The following is a 24,643-nucleotide window of genomic DNA, read 5'->3' as shown; positions in this document are numbered from 1 at the left end:
TACAGCAGATGCCGGGATGTGCACGCTGCAGGGCGAAAGGGGTGGAGAAGAGGGGGAGCGGTCCAGATAGCAGCTTCCCCACTCTCCTCGGAATCTGCGCCAAGGTGGCAATCGCCAGGACACGCCCGAAAGCATAGCTGGTGCTTGGAGACCATTGACTTGTTTGTGATCCAGGAACATCCATAAATATACACATCCATCATCCGACAATCATTGGTCAAAACTCAGCCAATCGATAAGAGACCGCAGAGGGTGGAGGATCAGCGGTGACAGGCAGGCCACTGCCCACGCCAGCGCCAATGGTGGGTTCTGATCGTGTATTTGACCAAATTGCATACGGATCCTCGGATCGGAGGCACTGTTCTGCCTGGCATTTCGCCTGTGTCCGGTGCATCCTCAAGCAGGGATCGCTCCCCCTTGCACACTGCAGGACTCTGCGAGCCTGCCTCTTCTTACAGCACCCCACGATGCGCTCCGCAATGGGCTCGTGACATTGAAGGATGGTGCAAAGAGCGGGCACCCCGTCGCGCAGGTGCAGGCCGGCCTGCGGAGCACCGTGGAGGAGAGCAGGATGGCCATGCTGAAGAATGTGTATGGCTCGGGCCTGCCGGCCCGCATTCAGATCGAGCGGCAGATCCTTGAAAGGTGTGTGGCTGTGACCTGCGCTGCAACACGCAAGGATGTACCGTGCCTTTTGTGTGGGTGTTCTGAGCTGGACTCCTCACACCTGTCCCCCACACGTCGCAGGGTGGGACGCCTACCAGGCCTGCCCTCCTCTCGCATCGGCCTCGACTCCATGTCTGGGGCCCTGGACGACTTCTCATTCGAGGATTACCTTGGCTTGCCTGGTGACTCTGAGGTGGCACCCCCAGACCTTCACTCCCTCATGGAGGCCCACCTCGGCATGGCCAGAGTGACCAAGCCAGCCTCTCGCGCATTTCTGTGATGATTACTCTAGAACAACCTCGTCCTGTCGTGTGCAGTATGTACAGTACACCTAACAGCTGTCAATGCAAAGGACCCGAATGCAAAAGCAAGGATGCATCCTCATATAGGGTTGCCGCGGGAGCAGCAGCCGCCCAAACTACCCACACAGCCCCTGCTTTGGCGCCGGCGACAGAGCAGCCTCTGATCTAATTCCTATCGTCGGTTGAGCTTCAGGCGTTTCCTGTGCACACAATAAAGGGATGGTAAGACAGTGAGAAGATGCACTCAGCAGGTGCAGAGCTTGATCAGCCCTACATCCAGGCTCCCTAGGCAGCAAATCATCTCATTCCGGGGAAGTGTGGACAGACCTGTGCTTGTGCTTGTTCATCTTGTGCTTCCTCTTTCTCCTCACAGAATCGGCATACATGGCACGGGCGGTGTGCTCACTGCTCTCTTCCGACAGCGGCTGAGAGACTTTGGTGGCACAAAGGGGCGAGATGGCCGCGGTGGGATCCAGGACACGTGCCGCAAGGGGGCTCATCCAGCAGCCTTCCAATACCGCTGCATAAGAATGTGGCCGACAATGGGTTAGTCGATGAGGAGGGGCAATCATCACCGATGGTGCAGGCTCAGACGTTCACAACCGCTCTTGTCGAAGCTAGCATTGCCTGCGCGGACCCCAAAACCCAGCTCACCATTGTTAAGAGCGTAGTTTGGATGTTTGGGAGTCAGATACAACGCCAATGGGGACTGCATTGCCTGCACGTAGGCTACATTCTCTCCAGTGTACGTAGTCAGGGAACGACAACCCCTGACGGTCGCTTGCAGTGCGAGGGCCGCAGCCCGTCGGAGAGCTGCCATGATTCCCCTTGCATTGGCGGGATGGAGCAGGGCTCGTGCCGACCTTGACGGGCTGAGTGTCCAGTAGGAAGCATCGCCAGTTGTGAAGCCCAGCACGCAGCAGATGGTTTCGGGTGGCGGGAAGTCTCCAAGATCATGGAGGATACGACGACGAGCGCGCAGTGCGAGGAAGCAGACGTACATTCGAGAGCATGTGGGCCTTGAAAACAATGCATTCTGCCTAAAGATACCCGTAGCTGATGCAAACGTTAGCGAGGAGCCAAGCTCGGATGCTGCATTGCGTCCGAGCTTGGCATCTGCTTCCAGCAGGTTATGCCCCATGCACCAGTAAAGCAACGGCGTTCTCGCCCATCTGCCATCCTGCCCCGTTGGGCCATGGTCGCAGACCCTTTGTGATTCTCTCACACCTATCCTCTACCTGGCAGCGGCCATCAGGAAGGAGGCCCAGCCTCCAGAGCTGCAGACCATGTGCTGCTGCCTCCACGGCCACAGTCTCTGTGACTTCCCCCATCTCAGGTACACTCTTGGTCTCTTTCAGGCTGGTGCATGCTGGTCGAGCACTTGCAGAACCATGTCATGCCACGCATGAAATGCGAATGATCTGGGCAAGCCCCTCCCTTGGATCCTGTGGGAGCTTCCCAACCCCTCCCATCGTCACATCCTGGCACCACACCGCCCAGAGCCTGCACCCCACACCGTCGTACTGGATGTGAGTGGCATGAAGTGCGGCGGCTGCGTGTCGGCGGTCAAACGCACCCTCCTCCGGCAGCCGGGCATCTCCAGCGCCAGCGTCAACCTGGTGCTGGAGGGGGCGGTGATCGAGGCGCGAGACGATGAGGCGACGGTGCGTGCGGTGCGCGCCCTGGCCTCGGCCGGATTTCCCTCCATCATTCGGCCCAGGGAGGCTCACGATCTGCGTGGCAGGGGCGCAGAGAAGGAGGCTGCCAGGGAGGAGGAGCTGCTGCAGAGGTGAGCGGTGCTGTCCTTTTCTTCTTGTCTGGGGAGGCAGCTGCCGCCAGGCGGGGGTCTAGGTTGTGAAGGTTCCGGCGGACAGGAGGAGGGTGATGTGTCACTTTGCGCTTGGACTGCCAACACTTCCTGTCCATACATTCCCCAGCACCTGGAACGCCGCCATCTCGTGGGGCCTGGCGTCTGCCTGCCTCCTGCACCATGCCGGCCACGCTTTACACGCTCTGGGTCTGACCATGCATGCCCACTCCGGCGTGTGGGGCTGGCTGGGGCATCCCTACGTGGGCGCTGGCATCGGAGCGGCTGCCCTGGCTGGACCTGGTCGCACCCTCATCGTCAATGGAGCTCGAGCCCTGTCCAGGTAGGGGAGTTTTGTGGGTTTCATCTGTGTATGGCTGGGACAGCAGGGGGAGTTTGTAGTGGGACTGAGCCTGATGGGCTTTGGCGACGCTCTGACTTGCGCGGCCTGCAGCAACACCTCCCGCCAAAACATCTGTTTCACCTGCCTGTGCAGTGTCCACCATGGTGATGTTCCGCCCTCAACATGCAGGGGTCACCCCGACATGAACTCCCTGATAGCCCTGGGCGTGGCCACTGCCTTTGGGACAGGCCTCGCCAGTGCGTTTGTGCCGGGCATCCCCTTGGACGCCAGCCTGCTGGAGGAGCCGGTGATGCTGCTCGCCTTTGTGCTGCTGGGTAGGACATTGGAGGCGCGGGCTCGCAAAAAGGCCTCTGGTGAGTGGCGCAATGTCATTATTTTTTTGGGGGGGGTGGCACTTAATATACGTGTGGGTCTGTCCGGCCAGCCTAAGGAGACGCTTGCCTGTCCCTGCGTGCACTGGCCTGGCATGTACCTGCAGGTGTAGAATCGGGCGGATCCCATGTCTGTGTACAGGAGGTTGTATTGTGTCGAGGTGGTCCAATTCCCCAGTGATCGCCACCAGCCCCTCGCATGCACCCCGCAGTGGACCTCAGCGCGCTGTCCAGTTTGATCCCGGAGCAGTCCCGGCTCGTGATCGACGACGGTGAGGGCAGCGGTGCCTCGCGCCAGGTCCCCACCGACATCCTGCGCCGCGGCGACGTCATCCTGGTGCTGCCCGGGGAGCGAGTGCCTGTGGACGGCGAGGTGGTGGATGGCAGGGCCTCCCTGGACGAGTCGCTGGTGACCGGCGAGAGCAGGTGCGAGGGTTGCTGTATGTCGAGGGTGCGGGCGGGGCCTTGGTGTAGGCAAAAGGGGCTCCATCCTATTCCTCCTCTCCGCCCGGCCCAGCACAGTGACGCCCGCCAAGTTCCCCCCCTCACCAATCCCCCCCTCCCCACCAATCAATCCCTGGGCAGGCTGGTCCCCGCCGCCCCCGGGGCCAGGGTCAAGGGTGGGGTCGTGTGCCACGAGGGTGTGCTGCGCGTTCGCGCCAGCGCCAGCGCCGCGCTTTCCACCGTCTCCGGCATCGCGCGCATGGTGGAGGACGCGCAGGCACGCGAGGCTCCCGTCCAGCGCCTGGCCGACGCGGTGGCGGGGCGCTTCTGCTTCGGCATCATGGCCGTGTCGGCGGCCACGCTGGCCTTCTGGGCGGGCCCCGGCGCGGCGCTGTTCCCCGGCGCCGTGGAGGCCGCGGGGCTGGGCGCCGCGGGCGCCACCGCGCCCTACGTCCTCGCCGCCCGCCTGGCGGTGGACGTGCTGGTGGTGGCCTGCCCCTGCGCGCTCGGCCTGGCCACGCCCACCGCCGTGCTGGTCGGCTCCTCCGCCGCCGCGCGCCGCGGCGTGCTGATTGGTGGCGGGGATGTGCTGGAGCGACTGGCCGCCGTGGACACCGTGGTCCTGGACAAACGGGGACGCTGACGCAGGGGCGGCCGCGCCTCGTGGCGCGGCGCGGCGCGGGCGAGGACGCCACGCTGGCCCTGGCCGCCGCGCTGGAATCCGTCACGCGGCACCCGCTGGCGGATGCCTTCATCGACGCCGCGCGCGCCAGAGGTGCGGCGCTGGTCGTGGAGGGCGCTGGATTGTGCGCGGTGGTGTGGGGGGATGGCGTCGAGATTGAGTGCCATGTCACCGTTGAAGAGTGTGCAGGAATTGTCCTTGGCCACAAGATAGCATGAGAGCTTCACCCCAGTGACACCTCCCCGTTCAACTGAGCAGGCCTGGCCATCCCCTCTGCCAGCGAGGTCACGACGGTGGCGGGGGAGGGGGTCTGGGGCGTCGTGGACGGCGCCGTCACGGCGGTTGGCCGGCAGGCCTGGGTGCTCGGCATCTGCGCGGCGCAGCGCGGCGACGGCGGGGACCCTGCGATGGAAGCGTCAACAGCCCGATTCAACCCCGATGCACCTGCAGGACCCTCTGCCCGCGACGCATCGACTGACTCACCTGCCCGCGACGCATCGACTGACTCGACTGACTCAGACGCATCGACCGACTCACCTGCCCGCGACGCATCGACCGACCCACCTGCCCCGGAGTCATCGATCACAGGCAGCAGCACGGTGTGGGTGGCGCGTGCCGGCCGGGGCCTGGTGGGCAGCCTGGCTGTGGAGGACGGGCTGCGGCCCGGCGCGGCGCGCACGGTGGCGGCGCTGCGCCGCCGCGGATTGCGCGTGGTCTTGCTGACGGGCGACGGGGAGGGCCCCGCGCGCGCCGCCGCGCGCGCCGCCGGCATCGACGAGGTGCACTGGGACGCGCGGCCCGGGGACAAGGCCGGCGTAGTGCGCGGGTTGCGCGCCGCCGGCGCGGTGGTGGCCATGGTCGGCGACGGCGTGAACGACGCGCCTGCACTGGCGACCGCCGACGTCGGCATGGCCATGGCGGGGGGCACCGACGCCGCGGCGGGCGCCGCGGGCGTGGTGCTGGTCGGCGAGGGGCTGGGCCAGGTGTGCTCCGCGCTGGACGCGGGCCGCGCCGCGCTGCGCACCATCCGCCAGAACCTGGGCTGGGCGGTGGGCTACAACGCGGTGGGCGTGCCCCTCGCTGCCGGGGCGGCGCTGCCCAGCCTGGGCCTCGCCATCTCGCCCTCCCTCGCCGCGGGCTTCATGGCCTTCAGCTCCATCGCCGTGGTGGGGAACAGCCTGCGCCTGCGCGAGAGGATCGCAGGCAGGCCGGCGACGTGAGGCGGAAGGTTTGGGCAGGGGTGGTGATGGGTTCGCTTGTTTGCTTCGTTGAAGCAGTGCCCCGGCGCTGATACCCCTGGCGCCTACTACCTTTCCGTCCGCCTGTCGCATGGCAAGCCTTGTACTCCTCACTGTGCACCCTGCCATGGATCCCTGTGATCCAGCGGTTCTGCAGCCCACCAAAGCAAATCCATCTAATATTTGCTGCACCCTTCCTGCTCTGAACAACCTCTTGGCTGCCTCTTCAAGCTTCTCTCCTTGTTCACATGCTGTCAAGACATTAAAAAAGAAATCGGCACTGCCAACACCCGTAGCATGCATGCCTGCATGCCTGGTCCTTGCATGGTCCTCCAGGTGTGTCAGTGCCGCTTGAATACAAAGTGAGGGTATGGTGTGTGCTCAGGCCTTGGCCGGAACGGGTCTGTCTGATGGCTTCTTGGGCCCACCCGACTTGCTGTCCTTGCCGTCACCAGACGAGGGCAGGTTTGTCACCACCGCCTGTGACGTAGGATGTGGATGGTGTAGAATAGGGGAGCGATTGTAGTGCAGACTTGAGAGATACCAAAGCAGGACACGACCGATGTGCACACACCCAACACCTGGCCGCATTCCTTGCCGTTCGGTAGGACTCGGCACCAGCTTTCTCCAAGGCGCTCCCCGACAAACAATCCCCACCACCACACACACAGACCCCCCACCACCACACACACACACACAACCCCCTCTACTCCCCCACACCCACCCACCTGTCTTTTCTCGGCGTTGAAGGTGATGTTGGATTTGCACTCCCTGCACTGCACATCGTTCTGCTTGCGGTTCCCGGGCACCGTCAGGATGTCCCCAAAGTAGGTGGTGGTCGTGGTGCCGCAGTTGGGGCAGGGCGCGACTAGCACTAGCGCGTCCTTGAAGGCGATGCTGGTGATCTTGTCCACCACCAGGTAGATGCTGGGCAGAGCCACGGCCCAGGTCAGGATGATGCCCCAGGGCGCGGGCAGCTCCAGCAGCCCGGTAAGCTTGAAGCCGGTGAGGTCGTCCAGGAGAAAAACGCTAACCAGCACGGCCAGGGTGGCGGGCACGTTGAGGGCCAGCATGCGGCCGTAGGCCACCTCCGCGTCGCTGTACATGGCCTGGCTGCGCAGGCTGCAGCGTGGGCCCTGGGCGGTCACCAGGCTGGCGTTGCGGCGCAGGCGGCCGCGCAGCGCGTCGAACTCATCGTCCGACAGGAGGGGCTTGCCCGAGCGGTACGCCTTCTGGGCCTCGATGAAGCGGATCTCGTCGGAGCTGCATGGCGGAATGAGAGAGAGGCGATAAGGATGCGTTGCGGGCGTGAGAGGAGTGCTGACGAAGGGCAGGAACCCTCGCGCGCACTCGAACACCCTGCCGGTGTTCGACATAGGGGTGCGTGCATCGAGCACTATTGACAGGCCAACCGCATAGCCTCTTCCAGTCCAAGCCTGCTCACCTCAGCACGGCAACCTTGCTGCCGTTCCAGAGGAGCTCCTCCTTCAGCAGATCAAACTCCTGGTCGCTGAGCTTGGGCTTGCCCTCAAAGTAGAACGACTGGGCGGGTACGAGTGTGGGGCACGGTCAGCTGCAGAACAGAGTTTGCCAAGACCTCGAACATGCACTTAGAATCACGCAGTCACGGAGCATCATGCAAGGAAGCAAACCCTAAGTAAAGCTAATGTCTCACCGACAGGGCCTCCAGGAACATCTGCTCCTTCTCTCCAAGACTGAGCTGTGTCAGCCGGCGGGCCCCAGTCTCGTCTATACTGCAGAACGCATTTACGTTGGTGGAGCAGTCGTCCACATCTGTGCCAAGGGAGGTTGGGATGACGGATTAAAGCACTGTGCTCAACGTAATACAGCCCCGACGCTGGGGATGCGAAGCTGCTCAGGGGCCCATGGCCAGCCTTCGGTCGACCAACGTACCATCATCCACTGAATTATCCCTAGTGGCATTCCTTTGGACATTGAGACGAGGCGCGCCTGCTGCACGGGGCGCCGCGGCTCTGAATGCCAGAGGGCACGCACGGAGCCTCGTGCACCCAAACGCCGCTGGACGCCTCGCCAAGATGTCTGTCGCCAGACTGTTGAGTACCTTCATCTCGAAATCAACATCCACAGGGCAAGAGACGGGTTGTGACCTTCGGTGCGGTGCATGGAGTGTTCTAGCGAGGCCTGCTGCAGAGAACCCACCACCACACACAGACCCACCCACCACCACACACACACAGACCCCGCACCACCACACACACACACACAACCCCCTCTACTCCCCCACACCCACCCACCTGTCTTTTCTCGGCGTTGAAGGTGATGTTGGATTTGCACTCCCTGCACTGCACATCGTTCTGCTTGCGGTTCCCGGGCACCGTCAGGATGTCCCCAAAGTAGGTGGTGGTCGTGGTGCCGCAGTTGGGGCAGGGCGCGACTAGCACTAGCGCGTCCTTGAAGGCGATGCTGGTGATCTTGTCCACCACCAGGTAGATGCTGGGCAGAGCCACGGCCCAGGTCAGGATGATGCCCCAGGGCGCGGGCAGCTCCAGCAGCCCGGTAAGCTTGAAGCCGGTGAGGTCGTCCAGGAGAAAGACGCCAACCAGTACGGCCAGGGTGGCGGGCACGTTGAGGGCCAGCATGCGGCCGTAGGCCACCTCCGCGTCGCTGTACATGGCCTGGCTGCGCAGGCTGCAGCGTGGGCCCTGGGCGGTCACCAGGCTGGCGTTGCGGCGCAGGCGGCCGCGCAGCGCGTCGAACTCATCGTCCGACAGGAGGGGCTTGCCCGAGCGGTACGCCTTCTGGGCCTCGATGAAGCGGATCTCGTCGGAGCTGCATGGCGGAATGAGAGAGAGGCGATAAGGATGCGTTGCGGGCGTGAGAGGAGTGCTGACGAAGGGCAGGAACCCTCGCGCGCACTCGAACACCCTGCCGGTGTTCGACATAGGGGTGCGTGCATCGAGCACTATTGACAGGCCAACCGCATAGCCTCTTCCAGTCCAAGCCTGCTCACCTCAGCACGGCAACCTTGCTGCCGTTCCAGAGGAGCTCCTCCTTCAGCAGATCAAACTCCTGGTCGCTGAGCTTGGGCTTGCCCTCAAAGTAGAACGACTGGGCGGGTACGAGTGTGGGGCACGGTCAGCTGCAGAACAGAGTTTGCCAAGACCTCGAACCTGTACTTAGAATCACGCAGTCACGGAGCATCATGCAAGGAAGCAAACCCCAAGTAAAGCTAATGTCTCACCGACAGGGCCTCCAGGAACATCTGCTCCTTCTCTCCAAGACTGAGCTGTGTCAGCCGGCGGGCCCCAGTCTCGTCTATACTGCAGAACGCATTTACGTTGGTGGAGCAGTCGTCCACATCTGTGCCAAGGGAGGTTGGGATGACGGATTAAAGCACTGTGCTCAACGTAATACAGCCCCGACGCTGGGGATGCGAAGCTGCTCAGGGGCCCATGGCCAGCCTTCGGTCGACCAACGTACCATCATCCACTGAATTATCCCTAGTGGCATTCCTTTGGACATTGAGACGAGGCGCGCCTGCTGCACGGGGCGCCGCGGCTCTGAATGCCAGAGGGCACGCACGGAGCCTCGTGCACCTAAACGCCGCTGGACGCCTCGCCAAGATGTCTGTCGCCAGACTGTTGAGTACCTTCATCTCGAAATCAACATCCACAGGGCAAGAGACGGGTTGTGACCTTCGGTGCGGTGCATGGAGTGTTCTAGCGAGGCCTGCTGCAGAGAATCGCCCCGGATGGGGCGTGGAAAAGAGGAATGGTCTCGAAAATCTCGCCCTTGGGGACCATCGCTCCAGTCTGAATAGCGCCAAACCTGCTCATAAGACTGTCAACACGGCGTCCATCGTTCCATCAACGACCGAGCTCCCTTTTCATCATCACAGGACGTTCGACGAAGAGCTGGCATTGTAGCGACCACGGAGAAGTTCTTTGAATCCTGACTCGACATTGTGAACGTACTGAGTGAGCACGGAATGTCGTAAGTGGATTCGTAGCCTTATCTTTCTGGGTTGCGGCTTTGTGACACCCTTTATTGTTAAGCAAGAGCTCGGTCGTTTAGATAGCTATTCGTAGCCCTCTCGTCCCACAGCAGAGAGTCCTGCGGAGCAAGCACGAGCACAAGCCCATCCTTCGCCGAGCCCCGCCTACGTCGGATCCCAGACGCGCCATGTCAACGTGAGTACCCCAAGCTTACCGTGGATACTGTTCGATGAGGAGACTGGTGCTGGATTGCAGTGGTCCTGGTCAGGGTGGGGTGGGGTGGGGGGGGGTGGGGGCAGTGGTTTGCGGCCTGTATTCCCTAGCACCTAAATCCGAGCCTACCCTCTTGGAACACAGGATGTCGCAGTCGATCAGGCCGCTCAAGGGAGGATGATGGAGAATCGAAGGGCCAAGCGGCGAGAAAAAGCTTTGAAGAAAGGAGAGGAGGGCCGGGGTGAATAAATGCCTGGGCGAGCAGTGTGCAGATGTGTCTCAGGAGCTCCGCAATGTGCGCGGGGCCAGGAGCCGCGGCGGCAGGGGCGCCAGGGGATGAGGCGGCGTCGGCGGAGATGCTAGCGCTGGCCGAGGCACTGGTGCTAATGGCGGCGCCAATACAGGCACTGGCGGTGCTGCTGGCGGAGGCGCTGGCGGAGGCGGAGGTCCAGGGGTCAGCAGCACGATCGCCGGCGGCGGCACCGCCACTGCAGCCGCTGCCGGTGGCGACATCACCCCCCAACTGCGACGGCTGGTGACGAGGCTCTTCGCATTGATTTCCGGCCGTCAGGGCGTCCAGGTCGGCCACATCACGGTCACCCTGACGACGCTGTGGGAGCTGCTGAAGCTCCACGGCGATGTCCGAGCATTGACGGGCCTGGAGCTGCCAAGTCATCAAAAGTGGAATTCTCAGAGAATGGAGGATGTCAGTCCTGGTATCTCCCATGTGTTTTAGGGAAGGGACATCTGATGGTGAACAGCGTCTGCAAGATGCCTGTGGATGGGGACGTTTGAAGTTTCCCTGGACAGTGACGCCATTGACTTATTGAGGATGGATGTTCAATGTCCTCTGACCACTCCTCATTGTCCACATGGACCCCACCCACCCACCCACCCATTCACCGTAGGTAATTTAGACCATTGGCATGGATAGCAGTCGCTTATCCGCTGGGGAAAAGGCAGCCATCAGGGCTTGTTTGCGTGCCCGGAAGGAAGTGCAGTGCCAACAGACCGTCGACCGTGTCCACGTTGGCTGGGCTTACCTATATCTCCTCTTCAAGTTCGAGGAGTGGGAGACTGGAGGGCACCAAGGTGCAGGTGATTGGCACCGAGCACCCTGCTCTGCAACTCAGGCGATCTCCTTGTTGGTGATCAAGTAGTTCCTGTGAAGATCTGGGTGGTTTTGCTGGAAGGCCAAGTGGTCGGCCACACTGGTGTAGACGGCCGAACTTATCCCTGCCTTGCGCAGCGCAGCTTCGCGCACCGAGGGCAACGATGCTGGGGTTGCGAAAGGTTGGGTTGATGGCCAGCAGGGACTCCACGAGGTCAATAGCCCACTGGGACAGACGCAGACACTGGATAGTGTCGTCGCTGTGGCCCGAATGCCTGATGTCAGGGTAGAAGACAATGCTCTTCTTGGAGTCTTGCCTCAGCTGCTTGATCGTAATTTTTTGCTGGCAGCCGGTCTTCTTGGTGCGGAGGCTCGTCTGGCCCGTCTGCCCCTCATGCTGGCTGGCGCCCCCCTTCTCTTCAGCCACTTGGGCCTTCCGGGACCACGGGCGCACCTGTAGTACTTGACTGACAATCAGTCGCGTGTGTGTGTTGAAGAGCTGGGACTGAGTGCAGCGGGAAAGGGACCGGCTGCATGCTCATCACATGGGCCATTCGTCGGAGTTCATTTGAATTCGAACCTGGTTTGCGAGGTGGGCGCCCGGATGGAGGGACGTCCTGAACGTGCGGCCCCCGCCTCGCAGGACGTCATGCACGCGCTCCGTGGGAATGGTTGCCTGCGTCACGGGCTTTTGTAGTAGGTACTGCGGACTGTTGTCTTGGCGGCCCCTATGTTGGCCATGGTGAAGGGGCCCTCAATGGGTTCGAATAGCGGGGGCACACCGTGCATTGTTTGCGCCTGATTTGAGAATCTTAGATGTGTATGAATAGTCTGGGGGGGGTCGGCGATCTGTCGTGGGGGGTTTACTCCTTTGAATTCCGCGCGGATTGGGACTCCAGAGGCTAACTCCTCGAGGAGTCACTCCTCAAGACTTGCAGAACATGCAGTCACAGACCTCTAGCTCCTACTCCTGATGTTGAGATAGGCCTTGATAAGGACAACAGACTGGAGTCAGAGGCACACAAAGATACATGGAACAGAGGGAAAAGCAGTACACCTGCAGCAAGTCCATGCACGTGAGCAAACTGGCAGCGGAGTCCAGGCTTACGCGCACGGCACGCATCAGGCCCTGAGCTTGCGCAGCTCCCAGCCGCCCTGGCCGTCCAGGAGCCGCAGCTCGTGCTCGTGGTACTTTACCAGCGCCGTGCGCTGGGAGATGGTGATGAGGGTGATGCCCAGGCTGGTGGCGTGCTGGTACAGCGACTCCTCCACGTCCACACTCGTGGCGTTGGTGCACTCGTCCAGGATGCCGAAGCGCGGCTTGTGGAAGAACAGGCGGGCCATGCCCACCCGCTGCTGCTCACCTGTTTGGGGAAGGTACGATGGAGTAGGTTTGCAATGGAATTGGGTTGCGATCGACATGAGTCGGAGGCGTCAAAGAGCGCTTGACAATCCCCCTCTGCCCCCGCTTACCTAGAGAGAGGGTCTCGCCCCACTCCCGCGAAGCGTCCCATCCACCCTCGCGGCTGACGAGGTACTTGAGGTGCACCACCCCCATCAGGTCATCCAGCTCAGCATCCAGCTGCTGCGCGGCATCTGTAAAGGAGGAAAACAAATTTGACAGGTCAGCTCTGCACTACGTACACCCTTCAGAGTCATGTGTATGGAGCGACCTGCATGGCTCACCCTCCATGTAGACCCCCAGCCCACTCACCCTCTGAGCTGTCGGTGATGGAGTACCTCTGGTACGCCTGGCGGGCGGTTAGCGGGTAGATGATCTGGTCGCGGAGCGTGCCGATGGTGGTGTATGGCCGCTGCGGCACGTAGTAGATGTCCTGGAGGAGCAGAGGGTTTGTAGGGGGGTGATGGGGTTCAGGAAACAGACTGGTTTGCGTGAAACGGAAGCTCAAACAGCGTCCCTGAGCACATTGATACCATTGACAGCCGGTGGGCATGGCACGTTCAAATGCCTGTTCCCAGCAATGCACTAGTGAATCACCTTCGTGCATGCCCCACCCCCCATTTATGTGCTTACGGAGGAGTCCAGGCCCGCCCCCGCAGCCCCCGGCCGGTGCATGGCCCCTGCAGCTAGCGGCCAGAGCCCGCTCAGGATGCGGAACAGGCTGGTCTTGCCCACGCCGTTTGGCCCTGTGACCAGGAGCGGGTGGCCCGGGGTCACACGGAAGGAGAGGTCCCGCGCCAGCATCCGCCCGCCCGGCGTGAGGATGTCGGCGTTCCGGAACTCGATGCTGTCCGGCAGTGCGCCCTCCAGCTCGGCCAGCGAGGCGCGGCTGTCGAAGCGCGAGGCAGCGTCCAGCACCTGGAACATCTCGCTGACACGCGCGATGCCGCCGGAGATCTCAGCAAACTTCCTGGGCATGGCCAACAGGTCGCCAAAGGCGGAGAAGGAGGAGGTGACCACGGAGGCCAGGTACCTGATTTGGTGCACCAGGTGTCCCTGCACCATATCGTCGCTGAGGTCGTCTGCGGGAGGACGGGAGTTTGGGGGGTGGGATGTAGGGGTGGTAGATACGGCCCTTGCCAGCCTGTGATGAAGCCCTAGAGTCGCGCGTCCTTCTTTCGAGGAGCCGGAGCCCGCCGCCCCACAGTGATGCATGCTACGGTGCACACTTCACCACATCTCACTCCCTTTGAGTGCCCACCGCCCTCCACCCCCACCCCCCCCACACAAATGAACCCACCTTGCTGGTCCAGGCTGTAGAGGAGGGTGAGCACCCAGGTGACATTGTGCGGCAGCTGCTTGGAGAAGAACTCGTCGGCGGTGCCGTAGGCCCAGCGCTGCGCGATCAGCCCGCGAAGGTGGGCGGTCATGGCGTCGAAGCGCGCCACGACGGCGCCGCCCTCGCGCGCGCCACCGCCAAAGAAGGCCACGCTCTCGGCGTGTGTGCGCAGGCGCGAGTGCGCGCCTCGGAACCCGCCCTCCAGCTCATACTCGCGGCGGAGCAGCGCGCCAAAGTCCGGGGTCAGTAGGCGCAGCGTGCCGTACCCCAGCGCGGCGTAGAGGTACAGGATGGCCGCGCCGCGGCGCCCCGTCATGGCCCAGAGGCGGGCGGAGAACCAGGTGATGTCCAGCACGGGCTTGACCAGGGTGGGGATGAGGGCGGCCAGGTCGCGGCTCAGCCGCTCCACATCGCGCGTCAGGCGCTGGTCCACGTCGCCCAGCCCCGCCAGCTGCACCGCGGTGTACCCCGTCGCCCCAGGGGCGAGGTAGCGGTCAGAGGCCGCGCGCGTCAGGCGCGCGCGCCAGCTCAGCGCCAGCAGGTCGGCGATGTGGCGCAGGCTGGGCGCCAGCACGGCCGAGGCGCAGCCCTGCGCCGCGCTGACGCCCAGGAGCCAGAGGAAGCTGCGCACATCCTGGCGCAGCACGTGGTGCACCGCCTCGCCGTTCAGGTTGGCGATGCGGTCCTGGAGCAGCGTGCGCAGCGCCACCACGCCCGCCACTGCGCCTAGGCCCAGCGCCGAGCCGCGCGGGTCGCGGCCCAGCAGCACGCCGCCCACCAGCCGCCATCGCGCCAGCGTGGAGAGGGGCCCGGGGCGCAGGGCGCGGCAGGGCGACCAGTCGGCGGCGCAGGCCGCGCCGCCGATTGCGGAGCGCGAGGGCGCGCGCGCCACGACCTCCAGCTCCGCCGACGACGCGTCGGAATCGGACGCGGCGCGCTCGGGAACGGCGCTCTCACGTCGAACCTCCCCGCCGGCCGTCATGCCGGCCAGCACGGCGCTCGCCTCGGCGCTGCGCACCCGCGCGCTCGCCTCGGCGTCCACGCTGCCAGAGAGCATTGGGGTGGGGGCCGGCGCGCCGCTGGCGCCGCTGCCACCACCGCCAGCGGGACCAGCACCGCCTCGCCCGGCGCCCGACGCCCCCAGCGCGCGGTGCCCGGCGTGCACGCTCCACCCGCCCTCACCGTCCAGCGCCAGGACGAGGTCGTGGAAGGCCATGAGCGCGGGCCGGTGGCTGATGGTGATGCAGGTGCACCCCGCATCGCGCACCATGCTGCAGAAGCGGCGCTCCATGTCCACGCTCACGCCGCTGGTGCACTCGTCCAGGATGGCGAAGCGCGGGCGGTGGTAGAACAGGCGCGCCATGCCCAAGCGCTGCTGCTCGCCCAGTGACAGCTCCTCGCCCCAGTCCAGGGACTCCCCGCCGCGCGCCAGCAGGTGCCCCAGGTCGACGCTGGCCAGCAGGTCGGCCAGCTCGTCGTCCGGGATGACCGGCGCCGTGCCGCCGGTGCCGGGGGTCAGCGGGTATAGCAGCTGCTCCTGCAGCGTGCCCACGGTGACGTAGGGGCGCTGCGGGACGTAGAAGATCTCGTGCGACAGCCCGCCCGCCGCGTCGCCTGCGCCGCCGCCGGGCTTGCGGATGGCCCCCGCAGTGAGCGGCCAGAGGCCGCCCAGCACGCGGAACAGGCTGCTCTTCCCCGCGCCATTGGGACCGGTGACCAGCAGGTTGGTGCCGGCAGGGACGCGCAGGGTGAGGTCGCGCACCAGCGTGGCGTTGGCGGGGGTGACCACCACCACCGACTCGAAGGCGATGGCGTCCTCGCAGGCCAGCAGCTGGCCGCGGGCGGGGGGCAGGCCCTCCGACCCCATGCCCGCGCCGCCCGCAATCTCCGCCATCACTGCCTCCAGCTCCGCCAGGCGCTCCGCGTAGGCCTGCAGGCGCATGAGCTTGCGCGAGGCGCCGCCCAGCGTGCCCAGCGCGCCAAATAGGGAGATGGTGACCGAGGTGTGGTAGCGCATGGCCGACAGCATGCCCGCCCGCCCCCTGACCGTGGCCTCGGGGCGGAGGTGGCCGCCGAAGAAGGGGCCCAGGATGAGGGCCAGGGCCACCGTGGCGCCAAAGTACTTGAGCAGCAGGTCCTGCACCATGCCAAACTGCCACTGCCGGCCCAGCAGGCGGCGCTGCGCGCGCAGCGAGTCGCGGAATGCACCACGCACCACCTCGCCCTCCTTATGCATGCCGGCGTAGAAGGCTACGCTCTCGATGTTGGCGCGCAGGCGCGTGTGCACCGCGCGATACGCGCCCTCCAGCGCCGCCTGGCGCTTGAACAGCCCGCCGAAGTTGGGCGCGGCAAAGGCCATGGCGCCGCCCACGCCGACCACATAGGCCAGGAGCAGCGCGGTGTAGCGGTGCGTGCCCGTGTAGCTGTGCAGGGCCCAGGAGTAGAAGGCGGCGTCCACACCCGCCGACAGCAGCTCGCCCAGCAGGGAGGCCAGGCCCTCGGTGAGGGCGGGGATGTCCTCGCAGATGCGCTGCTCTGCGGAGGGGATGCGGCGGTCCACGTAGCTCAGCTTGTAGTAGACCATGTCGTCAAAGTAGGCCGCGTGCACGCGCTGCGTCAGCAGGCGGCGCCACTGCAGCTCCAGCCGCGACACCCAGCTCCGCGATGTCGACTCCAGCCCCGCCGCCAGCGCGCAGAGGGCCACATTCTCCGCCAGGTTGCGCATGAACAGCGGCACGCGCTTGAGGAAGGCTGCGCGGAAGAGGTAGCCCTGCAGGCGTGCCAGGCGGTTGGACAGCGCGGTGCGCGCCAGCACCACCCCCAGCAGCACCACCACCTTGGGCCCAGCCACGCGGAGGAGCAGGGGCAGCAGGCGCTGCAGGGCGCGGCGCTGCGAGGCGGGGCGTGGCTTCCGGGCGGAGCCGGTGGCCAGGGATTTCTTGGGGCGGGGAATCTCTGGCCTGCAGTGCATGGCAGGCGGAGATGTGGGAGGAGGGGTTGAGAGGTTGAGGTGGGGGTTTGCGGAATGGTAGGGGTACAAAAGGCATGGCATGGCCGAGGGCAGCAGCCCAAACCCCAGGGACTGGGTGCCCCCCTGTTCCCATGGCCCCCTGCCACCTGCATCGGCATCATCATGCCAGGCTCATTGGCCAAAAGGAGCTACCCATATCAGATATCATGCACGATGTGTTCAACATTGGCACCCACGCGCAAAAGGCCGGGGGCTGGCTGCGTCCACAGCCCTAAACACTGGGCCGCACCTTCCCGACAGTGACCGTCTGTCTTGTCGCAGGCTGCGGCTAGCATGATAGGCCAACAGACCCGCTGTCGCAGCGGCGATGCCGAGCTTAAACTTGGTCGACTTGCGGACACCCAGCAGTAGCGCCAGCTGAGCCACCACGGCTGACTTGGAGGATGGGGCCACCACGACCACCGTGCTCGACATCCTGCACTACTGGATGGTTTCGGGATCGGTGTCCAACAACATCAGGGGAACGAGGTGCGGATCGATCACCGCCTCCCGGTCTCATCGTCGGCATGGCCGGGATTCCGTATATATTGTGTAAGGGTGGAGCTGAGGTGGCCCCCGGATTCCTCTCAAGCTCGCGCGCGCCCCCAGAGCGCGCTGCTCTCATCGCAAGACCTTGACAGTTCCTCAGGAGTTCTTAGGGCCACATCGATGGCATCATCATAGCGCCCACAAATTCAAAGTGCACTTTCTGGGTAGTATGGCATGCTAATTCTCTGACCGAGCTGAACGGCGCTGGTCACCGTCCAGTCCGTCTTTGCGTCATACCCTCTGCGATGCCCTGCAAGAGAATGCGTACGACACAATTGCTTTTATAGGACTTCTTAAACAACAATTGAAGTATCCGTTCAGCTCTTCTGCCGTAGTTTTGTCGACACAGGCGACATGGGCCGGCCCAGGAAGCCCGGGGCGGGGCGAATCGCCAGGTGGGGAAGTGTCGCTGCACATGGGACGGTGTCGCTGATTTGATGCTGCTCTCTGCCTTCTCCAGGTACTTCGTCTCAGCGGTCGCCTGCACTCTTATCCTTACCAGGGAGAACAAGAGGAAGACTCCCAACACACACGCCATGATGGTGAAGCTGGGCCGGGCCGCAAAGAAGGCCAAGCAGTTCGAGGTGCGCAAGATCGTTCGGCGTCTGAAGCTGGCAGAGGCCAACAAGAAGCCGGCGCTGGAGGCGCAGCTCGAGGCAGCGAAAGCAGCAAACGTGCAGGAGCTCGCCTCGGTCGCGGGGTCGCAGCTGGGCCTGGTGAGGGGTCCGGCTGGGTCGCTCCCCGACAGCCCAGAGTCATGCTGGGCGGATGGCCCAGAGCGAGCGGTGTGCACCAGGATGCTCTCTGCGCCCTGCCTGAAAGCCGTCATTGTCTCCCTCCTGGAGGGCGACGCCGAGGAGGCAAGAGAGGGCAAGCCGGCCCCGCTGGACTCTCCGCCTGCCAGCCCGTCCTCCTCGGACGGCGAAGAGGCCGCTGACGAAGTGGACGAGGAAGCAGGCGCCGCGCTCGCAAAGCTCCTGCAGCGCAGCAGGGAGGCGGCAGCTCCATCAGACTCTGAGGACGAGGCCATATCCCTGGCAAGCGACGTGAGCGACCTAGAGAGCCTGCTGAGCTCTAGCGGCGACGAGGCCGGGCCAAGCGCTGAGTCGTCAAAGGCAGAAGCTGCTGCGCTGCCCGTCCAATCACAGAAACGTGCCAAGGGCGCCAGGGTGGGGCCGGGCAAGAAGTCTGCCCCGGCCAAGCCCAAGAATAGGATGGGGCAGAGGGAACGACGGCGGCTGGCTACGATGCAGTATGGCCGACCGGCACCCCCTACCATAGCAAAAGAGGCCCAGGGCAAGCCTGACAGAGTCAAGAAGGCTCCTGCGCCTGCCTTGGATGCCACAGACCTGCATCCCTCTTGGAGGGCAAAGCGGAGCCAGGCTGCCGCCATCCCTGCAAGGCCTGTGCCTGCCACCAAGATTGTGTTTGATGACTGAGGTCCATGTGTCACAGTGAGGAGGGCAGGAAGGAAGTAATGAAATGGGCAATGCTGCGCAGAGGGTGTCACTCAGACTGAATGATGGACCAGTCGGTGGGGAGCAGGTTCAGCAGGGCGCTGCTGGATGCCGTCGCGTCGGCGCTCGCTGTGCTGTTGCTGCTGCTGTGAGAGGGCATGCCCCAGAGGTCAAATGCCCCAGACTGCACGCTCTTCTGGAAGTCGTGCGAGCTCTTGAAGATGATGTCATCGCCTCCACTGTTATGGGAGGAGGGCACGGAGAGGCTTCTTGAGGCCTGGACATGCCCTTTAACATTGACACTAGCCATGAGGAGATGGAGTGGTGTCGCACACCCCAGACCATGTCTGCTTCGAGTCGCCCTCACCTGTACAGCACCTTCTCCGACCCCTTTGACAGCTCCTTCTTGAATATGCAGCTCCCCACAGAGAAGGAGGATGCCTTGAAGTGCTTGAACACGAACTTGGTGGGTGTCTGCAAGGATGAGGGGTTTCTTGCCTGGGTGGGTGGGGACTGGAAGACTGCAACGCCACACCCACATGCTGATTGCTGGCCAGGACAAGTCTGGAGAACTCCCCAATGACCTCTGAACCCTCTGCATACCTTCACGTAGGACACTGAGGGGGTGGTGCAGACGACAGACTTGTTCTTGTAATCGTCAGACCACACCAAGGTGCAGTTTCCTGTGGCAAGGGTGATGTTCAGCTCGGGTCCTCGGAGCACGGAGGGCACCTTGCCGCCGCGCTTCAGCGTGAGTCCGTCACAGTACCTGAAGAGGGTGGGTACTTTGGACGATTGTGGGTGTGACAATTTACACCGGCTCCATGCTTCCTCCCAGCCAGGACTGCACAAGTGGCCTCCCTCGATGACCCCACTGACTTGTCATGAAACTTCTCCACGGATTTCTCCAGGTCTGTGTCTATTCCGAAGCCCGTCAGGTTCCAGCCGGACAGGTCTGGGATCATCTCCCTGAAGGATGACACTTTAGACATCAGGCTGCTGTCCATGGCATTGAGGTAGTCGGAGAATTGGCCTTGCATGGACGACACCGACGACATCGACAGGCTCGACATCATAGCCTCGCCCACTCCTGCGTGGGTTCAGACCGTTTCAGGCGAGGTCTTGAATGGTAAGGAACACGCGCCGGGCCTCTGCGACATTCCAGGGCTCCCCTGCAACGTACCAGATAGCAGGCTGTCGGAACTGAATCCTTGTGCTCTCGCACCAGCGCAGGAGAGCACCGCGATAAGCACGAGTGCCTTCATGGTGATCATTATAAAGGATTTTGGTGTCTTTCAGACGATATTTTGCCATTTTCAATGCGCCCGTGGTGTCTTAAGGGAATTCAGGGACGCACCACCGAGGCATGCGCCCCCCTCGAGGCACAGGTCGAGTTCCGATCACACACGGCCGTCCCTCGGACGACCGGACCTAAAATCTCCAAACAAATCCACCTAAACTTAGACTGGAGTTTGAATGTGTGCATTCGTGCCCTGAGCGTTACCCATCGGAGGCACGGCTTCCGTGCCAAAGCGTGTGCGACTGTCTTTCGAGCTCTTGAAGCTGAGCTTGTACCAGAAGCGCGGGGAGGCGGAGGTGGCTGACGAGGCTCTCTGCCCAGTATGTTCTCTCAAAACCGGTCTGCGGCCTTAACCTGATCAGTCAATAAGCAGCCTATTGGAATGGCGAGGGTAATGTCTTACAACAGAGCCCAGAAGGTGCATATATGCACTGAGCCAGGGGCAGAGGTCCCTTGGTCCCAGTGTCTGCTGTGCATGCGACGCAACGTCACACTGCAGTGTTCCCTTGCACCCTCCGTTCTGGAATCGACGCAGCAAAATTCGAGTGAACACCACGGTTATGAATAAAGGAGATATGGACTGCAAACTAAAAGTCAGGGACCCAAATTTGCTAGCAGGCAGAAACGTCAGGAAAAGAATGGTGCACCGCACCTACATGTTCTGCGGTTACCCATGCACACATTGTCATAGATGGGATTCTGGGATGCAAAGGATGGCTTCCTCGGAGCGTCAAGCAGGGCCTGCTGGGCTTGATCCCACATTCCCGGATCCGATTGCAGTCGCGCATGGCAGTGGAAAAGCTGCATTGATACTTGGGCATCCCTGGAAGGGAACCGTGCGGCGTGGTGAGAGCTGGGCCAGTCACTACCAATCTACCGGATCAACACCATTGCCCTGTTCTCCTGAACGCTCCTAGCCTCACCGGACTGCATCGTGTGGTCCCTCGCCAGCCCAATTCAATAAGACTCGTGCCAGATGGTCTTGGTTGAAGATAGTGAAGTTTCGGTACTGAGCATTCCACACTCGGTACAGCCCCATCAGATCCAGCATGCTGGCGAAGTCTTGCCGCTCCCTGTCGAGATTTTGGGAATGCTCACAGAATGAGTCTTGGCATCTGTAAACTCTATGTCAGAGTGCTTGGCTCCACCTTGGAGCCTCCCTTTCGGTATAGCGGGACGCATGCCTGTGGCAAGCCTCGATTCCTGACCCCTGCTTCCTACTTCAAATTCAGCCATCTGACGTCTTGCATCACATTCTGTCCAACGAGCGTTGCTGTGGAGGGGAGAACCTGGAGCAGACGCTCCCGTGCCTCACCCAGGGAGATCCCTTTCGTCTCCAGGATGGTAGGTGTAATCCTGCAGGGTCGTATGGGAGGGGAACCTGGTGAACTTCGTCGAGCACCGCTGCGGCTCGCACGCCCCTCCGAGACGCACCCTGTAATCGCCGTTAGACACGAAACCACAGGTTCATTGGGTTTCACGAAGATGTTGAGCAACTCGCGGCCGTGGGCATCCTGCATGGAGGAAGTGGAAGGGGGTCGACAAGCCGCGAGCTGGTATTTAGAGTGCCTCAGATGCCCCATGACCACCACCGCCCTCTCAAAACCATTATATCATATATATTGCCACCCACCACCAGTCCTATTTGGGCCACGGCGCGTGCATTATGGTCCAAGCCCGTGGCGACACACTCGACATCCAGAGCATAGTATTGGGGCCCACCGTCGATGGGGACTTGCCTTCCCATGAGTAACTTCGATGGCCTGAAATCGGTTTAGGAAGTTTCAAAATATGCACAGATCCCGCACCCATCTTGGCATGAGGAGAGGACACACGAGGGATTTTACCAAGGTACCATCCGGACGGGTCCTGGGACGGGATTGCAAAGCAGGGGGCAAGTAGGGTGCCAGGAGCAAGCTCAGTTTTGTTCATGCAATCATGCGTTTGACGCACACATACTCAATAACGGCACACATACTCACAGTAGAATATCAGCACACACAGCAAGATGGGGGGAAGCAAGGGCCTACCCAGCAGCTCAGAACTTGGCTGCGGCAACCTTCTCGTCCACCTCAGCGCGAAGCGGGCGCGACATTGTGGTGGCAACAACTTCTACGGGGTCAGCGCCCTCGTTCACCACCTGAGAATGTAGGATTGTATGGAGCGTGCTTTGACGAGAACTTGGGTTGGGAGAAACCGAGTGCGGAATCAGGAGCTCTGCCTGGGATGTGCTTGCAGACGGACCCCCATAGCCCCAAGTGCATAAACTTTCCCGCATGGCCTCCCCTCTCACCCTGTAGATGCCCTCAATGACAGCACAATCGATGCCCATCTTCTTGGCAAAGTGATAGGCCGAGCGGGAGGTCAGCACACCCTCAGCAGTGGCCCCCAGACTGGACACGATATCCTCCAACTTCTCGCCCTTGCCCAGACGCAGACCTGCAGTGTGGACGGTGCGTGCGGCAGTCAGCGAGTAGTTCCTCGCGAGAGCATGGGCTCCAAGAGGTGTCTCCAGCTCATTTATCGTCAGCAGCCAAGCAAGGTTTTCCAGAACCATCCTCCTTGCAAGGTACCCTCGACCTTGTTCAAGATTTCGTCCAGGCCTCCTTTCCCCATTGATGCTCCTCGCCAATCCTCCATGCACCCTCTCACCAACAGTGCGGTTGCGGCTCAGGTCCCCACAGCAGGTGAGCACGATGTCGCCCACCCCGGCGAGGCCGGCGAGGGTCAGGGGGTTGGCCCCCGAAGCCACCGCCAGGCGGGTGATCTCGTCCAGTCCGCGGGTGATCAGCGCGGCACGGCCATTGTTGCCAAAGCCGACGCCGTCGGAGATGCCGCAGGCGATCGCCAGCACGTTCTTCAGTGCCCCCGCCAGCTCCACGCCCACGACATCGTCGGTGCGGTAGCAGCGGAAGCGATTGGTGGACAGCAGCTCCTGCACATGCTGAGCCAGCTGGATGTTCTTGGAGGCGATGGTGACGGCGGTGGGGATACCCTTGGTCACCTCCGCGGCAAAGGACGGCCCGCTCAGGAACGCAAGCCTGAAGAGGAGAAAACGGGGGTGGGAGGGGGGATGAAGAAGCCACTTGCACGGGCTGTCACAATGATACATTGTGTAACGTGGCTGATAAATGGTGACGATGGCTGGGCCTGCACAAGCTGTACCTCGCATCACTCAGCACACACCTGGAGTGCAGCTTCTCGGGCAGGGCGCGCTTGATGATGTCATCGGGCGTCTCCAGGGTGTCGTTGAGGATGCCCTTGGTGCAGGAAATGATGACGTGCTTCTCGGTCAGCAGGTCCTTGATGTTGGACAGGGACTTGAAGAGGAAGGGGGTGGGCACCACGGTCAGCACCAGCTCGGCGTGCTTGATCGCAAACTCAATGTCGTTGGTCGCCTTCAGGCTCTCTGGGAGAGGGAGGCCCTGTGTCCCGGTGGTGGTGTGTGGTGGTGTGGTGGGTACGCAGTCGGTGGGCTGCATGGACATGGCCGAGGTAATACACAGTGCCTGATGACCCTCAACAACTCAGGCGCCTGCACAGAGTGAGCATACTGAGCATCTTCTCTGTGTCTGTCTCTGCCTACCTTGAGGAACACGGTGTTCTCATGCTGCTTGTTGACAGCATCCACGACCTCCTTCTCCATGGCCCAGAGGTAAGTATCGTGGCCCATGCGAGCGCAGTGGGCGGCCAGGGCAGTGCCCCATGCCCCGCCGCCCACGACGGTGACGGTGGTGCGCGTGTCGCTCAGGGCGGAAGCCATGACTGCAGACGGAAGGGCCTGCAGCAGCATGGGGTGCCGGCATGGAATTAGCATACACGGCCATCACGACCACGCGTCACGGCGTGAGCGGGGTGTCGAGGCCTCGAGGTTGGGATCAGGGTGTTAATTCCGTGGTATGCATCATGTGCAGCGGGAGCCAGACGTCTCGACCACCGCCCAGGGTCATCGAAAGCAAGCACAGGACGGGACACCTGACAAGACGCCAGGACGCTCCCGACCCGAATGCTGTCAGCGATGGGCCACCGAGGGTAGGAGGTACATGGCATTCCCCCACTCAGACCTTTTACTTTACCATCACTTCCAAGGCAGTCCCCGATTCTGGTCAGGCCACCCTCGGGGCAACGCGGCACGCCCCGGAAGGAAACCCTTCCCGATATATTCCAAACAGAGGATCAACACTCACCGGTGGATTCGCCAAGCGATTGTAGTAGAAGCTTGTAATGAAGGCTAGAGCTCCTGTCACTATAAGGCTTTGGGTTGTTGTCGTTTATGCAATGCCGTCGAAGCCGATATTTTCAGAAGCCGGCTGTAGTACCGCGGGACGTTTCTACATTTGATTGACGCGACCCGACAGAGCAGCGCATGCGTGTTTCGTAATGCCCGATTCTTCGTACAGGACTCAAGCCT

General features: G+C 62.4%; 9 protein-coding genes across 9 annotated transcripts; 3 read left to right on the top strand and 6 right to left on the bottom strand.

Annotated features, from left to right (window-relative positions):
• Positions 1–452: 452 nt before the first annotated feature.
• F751_3656 (hypothetical protein) lies at positions 453–824 on the bottom strand (the record flags this gene model as incomplete). The annotated part of the gene is made up of 1 exon (XM_011400612.1): positions 453–824. The coding sequence occupies one exon, from the start codon at positions 822–824 to the stop codon at positions 453–455; it is 372 nt and encodes a 123-aa protein (XP_011398914.1).
• Positions 572–946, top strand: F751_3655 (Proteasome maturation protein-like protein; the record flags this gene model as incomplete). Its single annotated transcript, XM_011400611.1, has 2 exons — positions 572–645; positions 748–946. 2 exons carry the CDS (start codon positions 572–574, stop codon positions 944–946), a joined length of 273 nt encoding a protein of 90 aa, XP_011398913.1.
• Positions 947–2,506: 1,560 nt separating this feature from the next.
• F751_3654 (Copper-transporting ATPase PAA1, chloroplastic) lies at positions 2,507–5,856 on the top strand (the record flags this gene model as incomplete). Its single annotated transcript, XM_011400610.1, has 8 exons — positions 2,507–2,757; positions 2,906–3,118; positions 3,308–3,492; positions 3,723–3,936; positions 4,096–4,300; positions 4,642–4,729; positions 4,895–4,995; positions 5,608–5,856. 8 exons carry the CDS (start codon positions 2,507–2,509, stop codon positions 5,854–5,856), a joined length of 1,506 nt encoding a protein of 501 aa, XP_011398912.1.
• Positions 5,857–6,255: 399 nt separating this feature from the next.
• Positions 6,256–9,511, bottom strand: F751_3653 (PGR5-like protein 1B, chloroplastic; the record flags this gene model as incomplete). The annotated part of the gene is made up of 8 exons (XM_011400609.1): positions 6,256–6,354; positions 6,603–7,137; positions 7,319–7,416; positions 7,550–7,668; positions 8,147–8,685; positions 8,867–8,964; positions 9,098–9,216; positions 9,469–9,511. The coding sequence occupies 8 exons, from the start codon at positions 9,509–9,511 to the stop codon at positions 6,256–6,258; spliced, it is 1,650 nt and encodes a 549-aa protein (XP_011398911.1).
• A 2,786-nt stretch (positions 9,512–12,297) lies between these two features.
• On the bottom strand, positions 12,298–17,361 carry F751_3652 (ABC transporter D family member 1; the record flags this gene model as incomplete). Its single annotated transcript, XM_011400608.1, has 7 exons — positions 12,298–12,539; positions 12,649–12,771; positions 12,890–13,010; positions 13,211–13,659; positions 13,878–15,501; positions 15,592–16,876; positions 17,177–17,361. 7 exons carry the CDS (start codon positions 17,359–17,361, stop codon positions 12,298–12,300), a joined length of 4,029 nt encoding a protein of 1,342 aa, XP_011398910.1.
• Positions 17,362–18,011: 650 nt separating this feature from the next.
• On the top strand, positions 18,012–18,914 carry F751_3651 (hypothetical protein; the record flags this gene model as incomplete). Its single annotated transcript, XM_011400607.1, has 1 exon — positions 18,012–18,914. The coding sequence occupies one exon, from the start codon at positions 18,012–18,014 to the stop codon at positions 18,912–18,914; it is 903 nt and encodes a 300-aa protein (XP_011398909.1).
• Positions 18,915–18,981: 67 nt separating this feature from the next.
• Positions 18,982–19,990, bottom strand: F751_3650 (hypothetical protein; the record flags this gene model as incomplete). The annotated part of the gene is made up of 4 exons (XM_011400606.1): positions 18,982–19,171; positions 19,300–19,406; positions 19,536–19,701; positions 19,812–19,990. 4 exons carry the CDS (start codon positions 19,988–19,990, stop codon positions 18,982–18,984), a joined length of 642 nt encoding a protein of 213 aa, XP_011398908.1.
• An 869-nt stretch (positions 19,991–20,859) lies between these two features.
• On the bottom strand, positions 20,860–21,946 carry F751_3649 (Small RNA degrading nuclease 2; the record flags this gene model as incomplete). Its single annotated transcript, XM_011400605.1, has 5 exons — positions 20,860–21,055; positions 21,156–21,305; positions 21,454–21,588; positions 21,667–21,746; positions 21,866–21,946. Coding segments are annotated over 5 exons (642 nt in total), but the record flags the coding sequence as incomplete, so codon positions are not given.
• A 324-nt stretch (positions 21,947–22,270) lies between these two features.
• Positions 22,271–23,995, bottom strand: F751_3648 (Glycerol-3-phosphate dehydrogenase [NAD(P)+]; the record flags this gene model as incomplete). The annotated part of the gene is made up of 5 exons (XM_011400604.1): positions 22,271–22,372; positions 22,526–22,671; positions 22,885–23,273; positions 23,419–23,657; positions 23,819–23,995. 5 exons carry the CDS (start codon positions 23,993–23,995, stop codon positions 22,271–22,273), a joined length of 1,053 nt encoding a protein of 350 aa, XP_011398906.1.
• Between the last annotated feature and the right edge of the window lie 648 nt (positions 23,996–24,643).

The sequence above is a fragment of the Auxenochlorella protothecoides genome (assembly GCF_000733215.1).
Source record: "Auxenochlorella protothecoides strain 0710 unplaced genomic scaffold scaffold38, whole genome shotgun sequence".
Classification (NCBI taxonomy): domain Eukaryota; kingdom Viridiplantae; phylum Chlorophyta; class Trebouxiophyceae; order Chlorellales; family Chlorellaceae; genus Auxenochlorella; species Auxenochlorella protothecoides.
This window is presented reverse-complemented; position numbering and strand designations above follow the sequence as displayed.